This window comes from Adiantum capillus-veneris, chromosome 1, assembly GCF_014529385.1.
Source record: "Adiantum capillus-veneris isolate H3 chromosome 1, ASM1452938v2, whole genome shotgun sequence".
Taxonomy (NCBI): domain Eukaryota; kingdom Viridiplantae; phylum Streptophyta; class Polypodiopsida; order Polypodiales; family Pteridaceae; genus Adiantum; species Adiantum capillus-veneris.
In genome coordinates, this window is record NC_140931.1 from 70,474,478 (window position 1) to 70,488,024 (window position 13,547).

The window sequence follows — 13,547 nt, forward strand, 5'->3', positions numbered from 1 at the left end:
CCACATAGGGTAATTGTCCGCATCCAACTTGTCCTTAGCAGCAAACATCTTGAAGACATCTGTGTTGTTGTCAGCCATGGTAAATGCTGCACCTGATGTGAAAACTACCGAAAAATAGGAGAAACGGAGCGGGAACAACAGGTGCTATATAGCATAAACCGTAGAAGACTGTAAGGCACCTGTTATGCAGAAAACGGCACTGACTGAAATTCTGCACAAAATGGTGAAATTGCCTGTGCAGACCTGCCTGTAGTGGAAACGGAGGCCGAAATGATCCCGAATCAGAACTCTGAGCAGACTAAGCCCTACGAGCTATCCCGAAATATTTGTCGACTTGAGAACGCTTGCCAAAGCTCACTGAAATCGGAGAAAGTGAGCAGGCGTGTGCCGGAGCAGCTGGCGACTAAGCTCGAGAGGAGCAACTGCTCTGATACCAATTGTTAGAATTAGGGTTGCAGAGAAACGCACACAGCTTGGAGAAGACGAAGGAAGCTCAACGCACACAATAGAGAGTGTGTTACTTAGTGTGTAATAGAAAGATGGATAGCCCTAGAGTGATGGGCGTATATACAATGCACGGGAGAAAAAACCTCCTAAAGAGGGAAAAAATGGCCCGGCGGTCCTAGTGTGTTCACTCACATCACTACCACATGTATATGGTAACATGTTAGTTGACCTTATCGAACCGCCAAGCATTCCTCATGAGCCCAAAAAAAAATTGGATTCTCATGAGCTTCGCACCAGACATCATGTCAAACAACAGGTGTTGGTAAAATGGCTAGATAGACCTGAAGAAGGTTCTATATGGGAGAATGTCTTTGCACTTAAGAAACGTTTTCCTATGTTCGTTTTCGAGGATGAAAACGATTCTCCAAGGGGGGGGGTAATGTAAGGACATGAGTCCTATGGGCAAGGCCACTGGCACGGCCGGACAGTGTGTACACTAGGGGGATGCTATAAGATAGCACGATTGGGTGGAGACTGGCACACGCATTACCACCGCCCTTTCAATCTAAGCATTGGTAGGCTGTTAGGAGGATTTTTTTCTACTTGAGTGGCACAGCATCTTAGCTTGTCTTATCCCAAGGGGGGGTCATCGCCGCCAGATTTAGATGCTTTTTCAAACTCAGATTGGGTTGATTGTTTGGACATGCGAGTGTCCATAAGTGGGTTTGGTTTCATGCTCAACAGTTCATGCATATCATGGTTGAGCAAGAAGCAACCTACTGTGGCCACTTCCAGTTGTGAGGCTGATTACAAGGAAATCTTCCCAGCTACAATTGAGTGTGTATGGATCAGATGCCTTATGGATGGTTTGGGTGTTGGACAAGACACTGCCAACGTCATCTACACTAATAGTCAGAGCACATTCGCAGTTGCGAGGAACCCAGTCTTTCATGCTCGCACAAAGCACATTAAGGTGCATTATCACTATGTCAGGGAGAGTCTCTCAACAGGAGATATCATCTTGGCTAATGTGAAAACATAGGACAACCTTGCATATCTGTTCACAAAGGCATTTCCTCGTGAGAAGCTCGAAGCTTTCCGCAAAGCTTTAGGCTTACTCCCCTTTTGTGGATTGATCATGAACTTAGAGCGTGGCACTTCCTTGTACACTATGTGCTAGCTCTTTTTCATCACATCACTACAAGGGGGGAGTTGTTACCATATATATGTGGTAGTGATGTGTGTGAATATACTTAGGACTGTTGGGGCTTCCCTCACCAGGAGGTTTTTTCCATCATACTTTGTATATACGCCCATCACTCTAGGACTAACTTATCTTTCCATTGTGCACTAAGAAATACTACTCTTTGTTGTGTGCCTTGAGCTTCTTTGTCTTCTCCAATCTGTGCACGCTCCCCTGCAACCCTATTTCCAACATACATCATCATGCTAACTTCTATTTGTGGATGTTGTTCGTCCGCATTGAGCTTTCTAGGCCAAACGACTGTGCCACCTTGATGCACTTGACATATGTACACTATCGAATAAAAAATTATTGAATCAAAGCAGCATGCATGTATTAAACAAAGAAAACATGCAATAGTGCCACATTCAAGGCCAATGACTATCTGTTAAGATATGCACACAAATGTAACTGCGGCATCAACTTTCACACATATGATACTATGTTCACTGTTGCATTTGTTCCACATATCAAAATTCATAAAATTTATGGGGAACATTTTTCTTTCACATTGTATACGTACCACGGAACGGCATCCACCCCGTCTAAACTTGCACATCCTCTAGCACGTGCCACAATACTAGTCTTTGTTAAACATCAAAATTCATTGTGAGACATTCTCTTGTCACTTTCATCTTCACTTTGCACATAATCAATTCCATCCTCTTCTTGACTTGCTTGGGCATCAAAGGGTTTAACATCTCCTCTTATTTTGAATAGTTTAGTCCCTTTTCCTGCAGTGGGAATTTTCATTTTTGTCCCATCTAGCTCACACAAAGTGTAAGTTGTATGTCCATGTTCATGCTTGACAACATAAAGACAAAATTACCATCTCTTTGCAAGTTTCTTTATATAGGGATGGTTATCAAGAATACTATCATATACGAAAACCCAATTACCTTTCCCAATAGATTTTGGTCTAATGTCCATCTCCACTCCAAATTTGAAGCGGTGATTAGAAGACAAAATGTGGACCAAGAGCTGAATAATCACCTCAAAAAATTTGATTATTTTTGGAGCTACCACCGGTGAGGTATGATTTTCTGATTGGACCCCAGTCTGCCCACTTTTCTCACAAGTAGCCCATAGTCTTCTCTCACCTCTTTCCACACTTCTACACACACACACACACACACACACACACACACACACACACACACACACACACACACACACACACACACACACACACACACACACACACACACACTCATTCCTCTCAATTCCTCACTCAAACCTGCACCTTCCATGGTTTTTCTCACCTTCTTCACCACCATTAACCTCCCCTCTTTACTTCCATAGCTCTCATATTAGCTCTACATGTACATACACCATCTTTATGCCTCTCTCTATTACTTCCAAAGTACAATTCCATCTTACCCCTTGTCTATATACATAAATTCAGAATGTAAACCATGCTTAACCTCTGCAAATTGAGAGATCTCATCAACCAAATTGCCATTTTCATCGCGATAATCAACCTTGGCGGCGGTGGCATAAAGAAGAGAAGAAGAAGAAGAGGATTGATAGTCATTTTGAGAACCTACACAAGTAAGTCCAAAACTTCTTCAAGCTTCATCGGCACGAGGATTTCCCTACTTCATTCAACCATCCACCTCATTCTACCCATTGTAAATATATCATTAACTTTCTAGTGATTACTAACACTAACCATTAACATACTAACACAAAATAGCCATTGACCTAACCATAAAAGACACCTCACCTCAAGACGTGCATAATAACTCTCTCTCTCTCTCTCTCTCTCTCTCTCTCTCTCTCTCTCTCTCCCCTTCCTTAAAACTCTATTTTTACCTTATCTACCATCAATAATGCTCTCCTTTGAGTCCACATCCATGACTCAAGCAGAAAAAGAAGGCCCGCAATGTTTTGATATTAAAAAAAAATCATAATTCTGATTTGTTCGCTTGTAAATTAGGATTTCCAATGATCTTAATGTAAAGTCTCCAACCTATAAATAGGTCGATCTCATTCTTGTAAAGGAGACCCAATATCTCACATAGCACCCCAACACTCTATGCGTGAGGAGAGACTTAGGCGTAGCAACCACTTTGTGAGCTTCACTTTTGGTGTGAGAGAAGCTTTCAAGCTACACATTACAAGTGAGAGAGCGTGAGTTCAAAATCTCAAAATCACTATTGTATATGTTCCTTCATCATCAATAAATTGAGGTTTGGTGTATCAAAGGCGTAATCGACGTTCAAATCTTCGTCCTTCCTCTTGTGCAATACGGTTTGGTGAATTCAAAGTGACTTGTGTATTTTAAGTTTTTATCATTTGATCTTGTGTTAGTGTGTTTTCATTGCCAATTTTGTGTCCATTGTAAGAGGGTATTGTGGTGAGAGGTCTCCCACACCCTGAGACAATGTGTGTGTGTGTGTGTGTGTGTGTGTGTGTGTGTGTGTTGGTAATGTTTAGCATTCACTAAGCATTGAGTTAGTTTTGTACAAGCTCTACGATAGCATCATAACGAACCATCTCCATTTGCAAGCCACAAACAAGGTATTACGCAAGTTCCATTCCTCTCTCTCTTCCCTTGCTCTAGCTGGCTCTGCTCCATTTGGTGTGTTTTGGTGTGAGATTGATTGCGTTTTTGTGATGCATCTTCTTGGTTGTGAAAAAATCTTTCTTGCATCTTAGTTCGCATACCATAACTAGGTGGTGCCCTTTCACTTGTTTGGCTGTGGGTTTGTTGTTGTTGTTTCTTGCTTGTGGTTGCCCTAGCCCTAATTGAGCAGCACGGGAGCCTTGAGGGGTGTTTAGAGTTAGCCTCTCTTGTTGCCTGCTCCGGACCGCCTCAACGGTAAGAGCGAAAGCTGATTAACAATCAAAGGGGAGGTTGCTCCAACAATAGGGAGACATGTAGCCTATACATCTACAAAACTAAAGGATCATGAGAAGAACTATTGCATTGATGACCTAAAATTGGTGACACTAATTGATGCTCTGAAGCTATAGAGAAAAGACTGACTTGAACATAAGTTTGTGCTTAGCACAAGTGATTAAAACCTAAAAGGGACTCTACCCTGACCCAACAGGAGGCAAAAGGAGCTGAATGGCGACTCTTGCAAAAAGACAACGTTGAAATCAAGTGCAAAAAAGGAAAGGGTAATGTTGTAGCAGATGCCCTAGGTTAGAGAAGGAAAAGAGAATTATACATGGTACTCACTCTTACATAGATGTCTTCTCTACTAGGTTTGTATGTGGATACCTAACTAAAAGATGTTTCTCGTCAAGGCGTAAATGGCACTCGCTCTCACATCAATGTCTTCTATACGAGTTTTGCATGTGAATACCTAACTAAAAGACATTTTACATCAAGGTCTGGATGGCATGATTCAAGGAGAATGCTTATGGAGAAAATCTCTACCCATGTGATCGATCAAACAAAGCACATAAGCTCACTTGTGTTTTGTCTGTTTTGGTGTTTGATTGAAATTGACGAGTATGTTTACTCAACGTGCGTGCTATGTGATTGATCAAACAAAGCATATAATCTCATTTGTGTTTTGTCTGTTTTGATGTTTGATTGAAATTGACACTCAACATGCCTGCTGCTGCGGATGTGGCAAATTGCACCTTCGGCTTTGGAGTTAGTCCACGTGTGACATTGGCCTAAGTAGAAAAAAACAACCCCGCCACTTGGGTGGGTGAGTGGATGGGTGGATGGGCACACGTAAAGATCACCACCAGCACCATGACGAGCTAACTTGTGCTCGCCGCCAGCTTATGGCTTTTAAGGGACGCAAAACAGACCTTCCGTTCGTGAGTTATGCAGTAAACACGTGCGCCCAGTTCATGTAAATATCTCTGTCTCTCTCTCTCTCAACAGCTAGCTAGCTTTGGTTTGCTCAAGCATACGAATGTTAATAGAAACAGTCTAAGGCTGTAAGCACAAGCGAAGACACTCATTTCTACTCTGTGTGCTGGGGAAGAGGGTTTTGAGGTGTGTGAGAGTGAGTGAGCAGAGGAAATGGAATAACCTTTCTATCACCCAAGTGTGGAAGATAGGTTGTTGAGCTTAGGTGAGATGGAATAACCTTTCTATCACCCAAGTGTGGAAGATAGGTTGTTGAGCTTAAGCTCACCTGATATATCTTGAAAATCAATTGTTCCTACTTTCTAGAATAGATCTTTAAGGCTTCTTGGGATTGTTCCTCGGTGTTAAAAATTCTCTTTGGAGGTCGAAAATCCTCTCTTGTGTCGTCTCTTGGGATTGTTCCTACCTTGATGTGTGTGAGAGAGAGACTTGGATGATTAATGCACACTTTAGGCCATTCATGCTTCTCAGACTGGCTACATCTATCCTGGACAATATCTTCACCTTCTATATGGCAGTTGAGTGGGTGCGTCGGTCTGAAGGGAGGGCAATTTCAACGGATGGGCCTTCCTCTACAGTGGATTTCAGGAGTTGCGGCTCTTTCCCAAACACACTAACTCCCCTTTCAATGCTGTGTATGAACAACTTGTATTGCTCTTTTATCATCGTGGTGAACTCGGTTTTGGGGTATTCTTTGTTGTCATTTGTCTCTAGGTTTGGCAATAGAAGTCTCGTCTCTCTTTCAGTTAATGTTAAGGTTAAGTCGATTAGTTTTCATAGGGTATCCGACCTCCACTAGCCTTCAATCTTGAGCTTCCTGTAGCATCTTCCAACCCATTAAGTTAACCTCTCCATTCCAAGGAATCTGGACCCTTGCAACGGTAGATGTAGCTTCCTCTTTTGCTTCCACTAGCCCTTACAACCTTGCCACACCATAGATAAGCTCAATGGTACAAACTACCAAGTGTGGAAGTTGCGAATGGAGCTCTATCTCAAGCAACTTAGTCTTTGGGATATTATCTCAAGCATGAACCCTAGGCTAGAGTAACCCAAAGAACAAGCACCTTGCGGTGAGATTGAAGTCTAGAAAGCCTGAGACATAAGTATTGAATTGGAGCTCATCCAACACTGCCATGAAAGGCTAGTGCAAATGGTAAGAAATCTTACCCACACTTGAGCCATATGGCTATTCTTTGAGGGTAGCTACAAGCATATTGACCTCATCTACCATGTCTCTGCAATCAAAAGACAAGTCAACTCCAACTTGCAAGAATGAAGCCACTGCCAAGTCTCTTGATAATTGGCAAGCTCTTCTTGATGAGGTTCTAGTCTCTGGATGAGAGATCCCCGAGCGATCTTAGTCTATGCTTCTACTTGTTGCTCTACCCGCTTCATGGGAAGCATTCATCACCACTCAAGGCCAGTGTGGAGAACCTGCAGCTCCAAGGCTTGGTGGGAAAAATTCAGCAAGTGGAGACTCTATATGAGCAAAGCTTGAGCTCCCAGAAGTCTGTAGCACTTGTTGATACTGCCAAGACTACAAAGCACTACGAGAATACAAAGAAGTCTCAATCTTCATTTAAGAAACATCCACACCAACAATGCAAGTTGAAGTGTACGAATAATGTAATCATTGCAGTGGGATGTGAACCATTGAACAAGAAAACAATAAATTTTTGTTCCTTCTCCTCGAAGGATGTGTTGTTATCTAGAGAAGTGTCACGTGACACATCCAACCCTTTGTGTCCGTGGACAAGCTACTTTATAATAAGGGTTCGTTCAGTCCAGTCAGTTTAGATTAGAAGTGTTCTGGCACTTATGTGAGTCTGTTCGCAGACCGTGCATGCCCAGACACTTAGTGTAGATGCATATCCTCTGGTTGCACACAGCATGATCATAAGCATTCCCATCAGAATCCTTCAGGGGAATTTTTCAGTGCATTTAACCTATTTTCCCTATTTTTAACTTTTTTCACTTATTAATTTAAGTGAATTTTATTGGAAAGTAGGTAGGGAAAATTTAGTAAGTTTGTATATAAGCAAACCTAAGCTAGCACTAATTGGCAGAAGAGCAAGGAGAACACAGGCCGCAGGCAGCAGGTTCCCTCTCTCTCTCTCTCAACAAGATCCCCCCCTTTGTGGCGTTTTCCCTCCAAGCAAGACACCCCAACCCCTAGCGTTTTCATCAAGAAGCATCATCGCCAAGACTCCCCTTCCCTAGCATTTCCCATCAACAGATCTTCATCGACATAAGTCCCCCTTTTGCTGGCGTTTTTCAGCAACTCATCATCGCCACAGTTTCCAGTGCATAGTGTTTCCAGCGATGGCAACATCACCCCCCTTTCCTTGGCGTTTTCAGCAGCGATTAAGCATCAGAACTTTCAGCGATTAAGCATCAGAAAATCAGCGTTTGGACAACAGATAAAGAGCAGCAAGAATTAGCCCCAAACCAGCGTTTTGGTTTCCAGTGGATTTCAACCATGGGCGTTTTTGGACAGCAAGGAAGTAGCATCAGTTTTCAGCCTTAGCGTCGATCTCGTCATCCCCGTCGTCGACATCGACCTAGCCTAGACTTGCATCAGTCACATTCATCCACTTTGTACCAGTTTGTGCAAGTAGACCACTCTCGCCAATGAGAGTGGGGCCTTAGGAGGAGGGTTTTACAACGTCTTTGGTGTCGTATTCTCTTCTCTGTTTTTTTTTGTAAATATGCTTTGATTCATTTACAAATGGGAAACCTCAAAGCTAGGAAATCCCACAGAAAGAAAGGGATACAAAACACGGAGCACTATGAGGCTCCGAAGGCTAGAAACAGTCAAAATAAATCCTGTAAGTATCAAGAGTGATGTCTCAAGCGTCATAGGCAAAATGCAGCGCTTGACCAAGAGATAATTTGAAATAGGGAAAGGGGTCAACAAAAGTGCCCTGGAACATTACGGAGTTCCTATGATGCTAGATGGCCCACATAGTCCAAAATCTGACCCAGGTGAAGAACACCGCAAACTGAGATTGCGGTGACTGAAGCACCCCAAAAAGTCAAAATGGTCTGTGAAAAGAGCCGGAAGGAAAACGCAGCCGAAGAGGAGTCGACACTTGCCGAATGAAGGCTCTGGAGTGACGACAACACCATAGTAAGTGTGGCACAGTCTCCTCAGCTTCAAGGCATCTGGGGAAGCGGGAAGGCGCAATATGCTGAGCATGCAACACACTGCCAACAGGTAGAGCTCCCACCAAGCACCGCCACAAAAAAACACGTTCCTTCAAAGGCGTACGACTCTGCCAAATGCGAGACAATGTGTGTTGCCACCACAAGGATGACTCGGAAAGCGACCACAGCTGATTACCCTATGCACAATCCATACATCAGACTGAAGGATGAGATAGACATTGGCAGCTGAGATGCAGTCCAATCTAGTAGTAGCCAGATTCCAATCAGAGAAGCGAGAGTCCACATCCAGAGGAGGAATGGGTGAATGAGCAGCAAGCATCCTTTGAATCTCCCGCCAGAGAGAAGAATAGTGAAGGCCGAACCGAAAGCGGGAGACAGCATCAGTAAAAGAAAGAACATAACCCGAGTCATCAAGCACCTGATGCACCTGACAGATTCCTTTTTGGGAAAGAAAATATGCTTGGCGAGGAGACCGTTGAACCAAAGTCGAAGCAAAAACCCTGCTCCAATGCAGACTCTCCAAGCGAAGAGAGTTACCCCTAGAGGATTGTCAACCATCCCAAGCCAAATGCGAAGTGACAACCTTCCAATCAACAAATAGAGAAGAAGTAAAGGGAGATCCAGGAATGTGTCCTTCAAGCTTCCCAAACACAACATCCCAATAAGTCGGTTTCCAACGACCAAAAGAAGGGGTGACAATGTTCTCACACAAATGTGTGACCATGAGAGCCCAGGGTTGCTGCTGCTCCACCAAGACTGGCAACAACATAGCTTTCCAAGCCAGAAGATGACGTCTCAAGTCCAAAATATTTAACCGTCCAAGCCGCTTGGGAGAACACAGCTTGTCCATAGATAGAAGCCGAAGGCCCCTCTTGCTAGACGAGGTCCGCCAAAAATGCTCTAAAATATTGGACATGAGAGACTGCAATCGCAATTGAGGCCAGGATAACAAAGGCAAGTAAAACTGCACATAAGCCACAAGGATGCATTGGACAATCCTGAGACGCACATGAAGTGGACACGTGGACAATTTCCAATAATTCAACTTGGAATGCAAAGACGTTGGAGCACCCAATCCAGTTTTTGCATAGCCGATACATTCCAACCCTGCGGATAACCCAAATGGCGAACCAGAACATGTGGACGAACAATCTCCCCAGGCCACAATATCTTATGCCAGTCACACTCTTTCAGAGGCAATAGCTTGGATTTGCAAAAGTTAACTTTGAGACCTGCTGCGAATCCAAACAAGTGAAGAGTATGCATAATCTGCTGTACATCATCATAGTTATTATGAGGCATGAACAAAGAGTCATCCGCATAAGCCTGACCAGCAAACTCTCGGCCAGAAGGTAAAGTCAGGCCATGTAGCCTACCAGTGGAGGTCAGGGAATCCAAATACATAAACAAGGGATGAGTAGGGTTCACATAAAGCAAAGCACTCAGAGGGCAGCCCTGCCTTACCGACCGTCCCAAAGGCCAAGATTCTGTGATAGAACCATCCAGCAAGCCTGTAGAAGTACTGTATGTATACAAGAAAAGCACGACACGGGATAGCCTAGGCCCAAAGCCCAAATGCCGCATGGTATCCGCAATGTAATCCCAAAGAACAGTATCAAATGCCTTTTCAATGTCGACCTGCATGACTAAGACATCCTGTCGAGTATATTTTGTATATTCCATACCAATGATGACATTCGCGAGGTTATCAGTAATTTGACGTCGCGGAATGAAGCCGTATTGAGATTGATGCAAGCCTTCATGCAGAAAGCACTTGAGTCGTACTGTATGTATACAAGAAAAGCACGACACGGGATAGCCTAGGCCCAAAGCCCAAATGCCGCATGGTATCCGCAATGTAATCCCAAAGAACAATATCAAATGCCTTTTCAATGTCGACCTGCATGACTAAGACATCCTGTCGAGTATATTTTGTATATTCCATACCAATGATGACATTCGTGAGGTTATCAGTAATTTGACGTCGCGGAATGAAGCCGTATTGAGATTGATGCAAGCCTTCATGCAGAAAGCACTTGAGCCGGTTAGCAAGCATTTTTGCCATCAATTTATATACCACAGGCATAAGTGTAATAGGCCGCCAATGTGAGAATTCTTCACACAATGCATGCTTAGGTATCAGCTTGAGCAAACCTTCTTTCCAAGAGAAGGGCAATTCATGTTGTTCCCAAGCTATATTCATCATGAACAATAAAGGCAACTTCAAAGAATCCCAGAAAGACAAGAAGAATTCCACAGAGAGACCATCCCCAACCAAGAGCTCTCCATCGACCCAAATCAAGCAAGCCGGCATACAATTCCGACTCAGTGAAAACAGCTTCCAAGTCTTGAGCCTGCCGCATCGAAAGAATGGAAGTAACATGCGATAGAAACATGTGACGCGCTTGGCGAGCTTCTCTCGTGGGAGAAGAAGGGGCCTCAAAAATCTTGCCATAATGAGAGTGTAGGGCTAGTGCTAGCTCTTGGAAAGTGGAAGTCCACTCTCCTGACGGTAATTTTACTCTCCGTATAGCTTGAGACCGCCTCGAGTGATGCAAATGCTGAAAAAATTGTTTAGAAGCACATCCTTTATCTGCAAAAGCCTGTTGATGAGCACGAGTCTGCCATTTGGCCAATTTCCTCTCATCATTGTGCCTTAATATTGCGCGAGCAGAAAACAATTCAGTCATTTGAGCGTCAGTAAGAGAAGAATGATTAGCCAAGTGCATTAATCAGCTACAAGCATCCTTTGCCTGGTTAACCTGTTCCCTTAATTGTGACAAATAATCCCTACCATAATCTTGTATAACTGATTGAACACGCATAACAAAACGGAACCAGGCTATGTCCATGTCAACATACATCTGGGAGAGCAAAGGCGGGATGATATTCACAATCGTAGTGCGAAAAGGCTCATGCTTGAGATAAGCATTATTGACATGCAAAAGTCTCTTCTTGGGTAGGCGATCATTGACATCAAAAGAGCCAAAATGAAGTTTCAAACATACGGGAAAATGATCCGAGAGACACATAGCATAATCAATCCTCATCTCGCATACAAAGTCATCATACTGTTGCATGTGAAAAAGATACCAGCGATCTAGTCGAGCGTGATACATAGATTGAGCATTGTGCTGAAAAGTGAAGCCTGGATCAGTCGCATGCAAAAGGGCCACAAATCAAGCCCATTACAGGTCGACATAAATTGGTCCCATGATTGCCGTTCCATATGAAGCATGTGAGAATGGCCAGTAGTATTATCCGCAAGGTTTGGTGCATTATCAAAATCCCCGCAGAGAAAGGCATTGGAACGCCAACAATAAGAAGAGATAGCACTCCACAACCGTGCCCTATTTGCAGAAGCTGTGTATGCATATAATCCTCCAAATTTGAAAACTTCCCCATTAACAATACATTGAATGACCATCCATCTCCCAGCCGGGTCATTAAAAACCAAGGTCGGGAAGAGTTCATGTCGAACAAGCATAAGCACTCCGGAATGGCCAGTTGGTCCTGCATAAGTTATCCAGTAGCCCGCAAAGTAAGAAGTCTGTCCTGCAAATTGATGCTGGTTATGCTCTTGAAGAATCACAATGTCTGCTGTACATGTATGTACAGTGCTAGGTAAGCCGCCACTTGTCGTGATTGCATAACCCACGTACATTATAGGAGATGCAATTCAAAGAACTATGCATTCGTTATGGTATATACAGTGGACAAGGAAATAGGAGAAGAAAGGGGGGAAAAAACTCAAGTACCAGTGCCCATCGACACATCCTCCCCAACTGTAGGTGCCTGAGAAGATGGGTCAAGACCTGGACCTGGATAATTGAAAGTAAATGCACCTTGCGATGAAGAAGCTTCTCCGGTAACAACTTCCTTGTAAGAACGAATCACCTTGTCCCAAGCTTCAGCCAAAGAAGTGTTGTCATTACAAGGGAGTTTTTTCTAAGCAACATTCTTCAAAGGAGGCACATAATTACGAGAAGATGCCGGAACACGAATTGTAGCAACTTTGGTAGGTTTCTTGGGCACTGTCCAAGTTTGAGAGGTCGAAACCTGTTCTTCTCCTTTGTCTTTAATATTTGTAGAAGCAGAAAGTGCAGACAATCGTAATTGTTTTCCCTTGCCTTTAATCGCCCCAGCTGTGGGAGAGGAGGTTGAAACTCCTTTAGTTTGAACCTCAGTAGAAGATTTTGGAGGCGAGCGAGGTTGAGGAGCAGGGACAGCTGAAGGAGGTGATTGCAGATTTGGTTCCGGACATTTGGACTGCATATGACTAAATTTACCACTGCGGAAGCAAAAATTTGCAAACTTGTCCCATTTAAGCTTAAATGGGCGCTTTCCAACCACTACATCCCGAGAATCGATTGAAATACCTGCTGGTGTGGGGATATCCGTGTCCCACAGAATACAAAAACGGTTTGTGTTTGCATCTAGCTTAGGAGGGCAAATAACTTTGCCCAGCTGAGCAGCCAACAAAGGAAGAAAATGACGCCAAGTGCGAGGAAAGTCGACCACCTCAACCCAGACGGGACACTTGTGACGAATGAGACTCTGACAGTCCTTAGTAAGAGCCCAAGGCAGCACATGAGTCATCTGCGTATTGAAGAAAAGAGGAGACATTTCAAGCAGAGCATCCCGAGCATCCATGTCAGCCAGCAAGACTTCGTAGAACCCTCGCGCGCCAAAGTAAACCCCTCGGACTGCTTGCCGTTTGAGTAGGAAATCAACCCATTGGCCTACATCCTGAGCCGTAGGCATTCTACCCGGGAAAAAAAGAATCACCGCGTTAAGTGCATATTGAGCAACAGGATCCATAAGCTCCTGTATAGGGATGTGCACTTC

General features: G+C 43.8%; 1 protein-coding gene across 2 annotated transcripts in view; it reads left to right on the forward strand.

The window, feature by feature from the left end:
- Positions 1 to 5,355: 5,355 nt before the first annotated feature.
- The window catches only part of LOC147464943 (beta-galactosidase 15-like), a 242,071-nt gene continuing 233,879 nt past the window's right edge, over positions 5,356 to 13,547 (forward strand). Inside the window, exon 1 of one of the 2 annotated variants that reach the window (XM_086517172.1) lies at positions 5,356 to 5,511. In XM_086517172.1, coding sequence (XP_086373298.1) covers positions 5,378 to 5,511 — 134 coding nt within the window. In that variant the 5' untranslated portion in view covers positions 5,356 to 5,377. Of the gene's footprint in view, positions 5,512 to 5,532; positions 5,737 to 13,547 lie in introns of those variants that run through there. The other variant, XM_086517176.1, reaches the window with a different exon arrangement.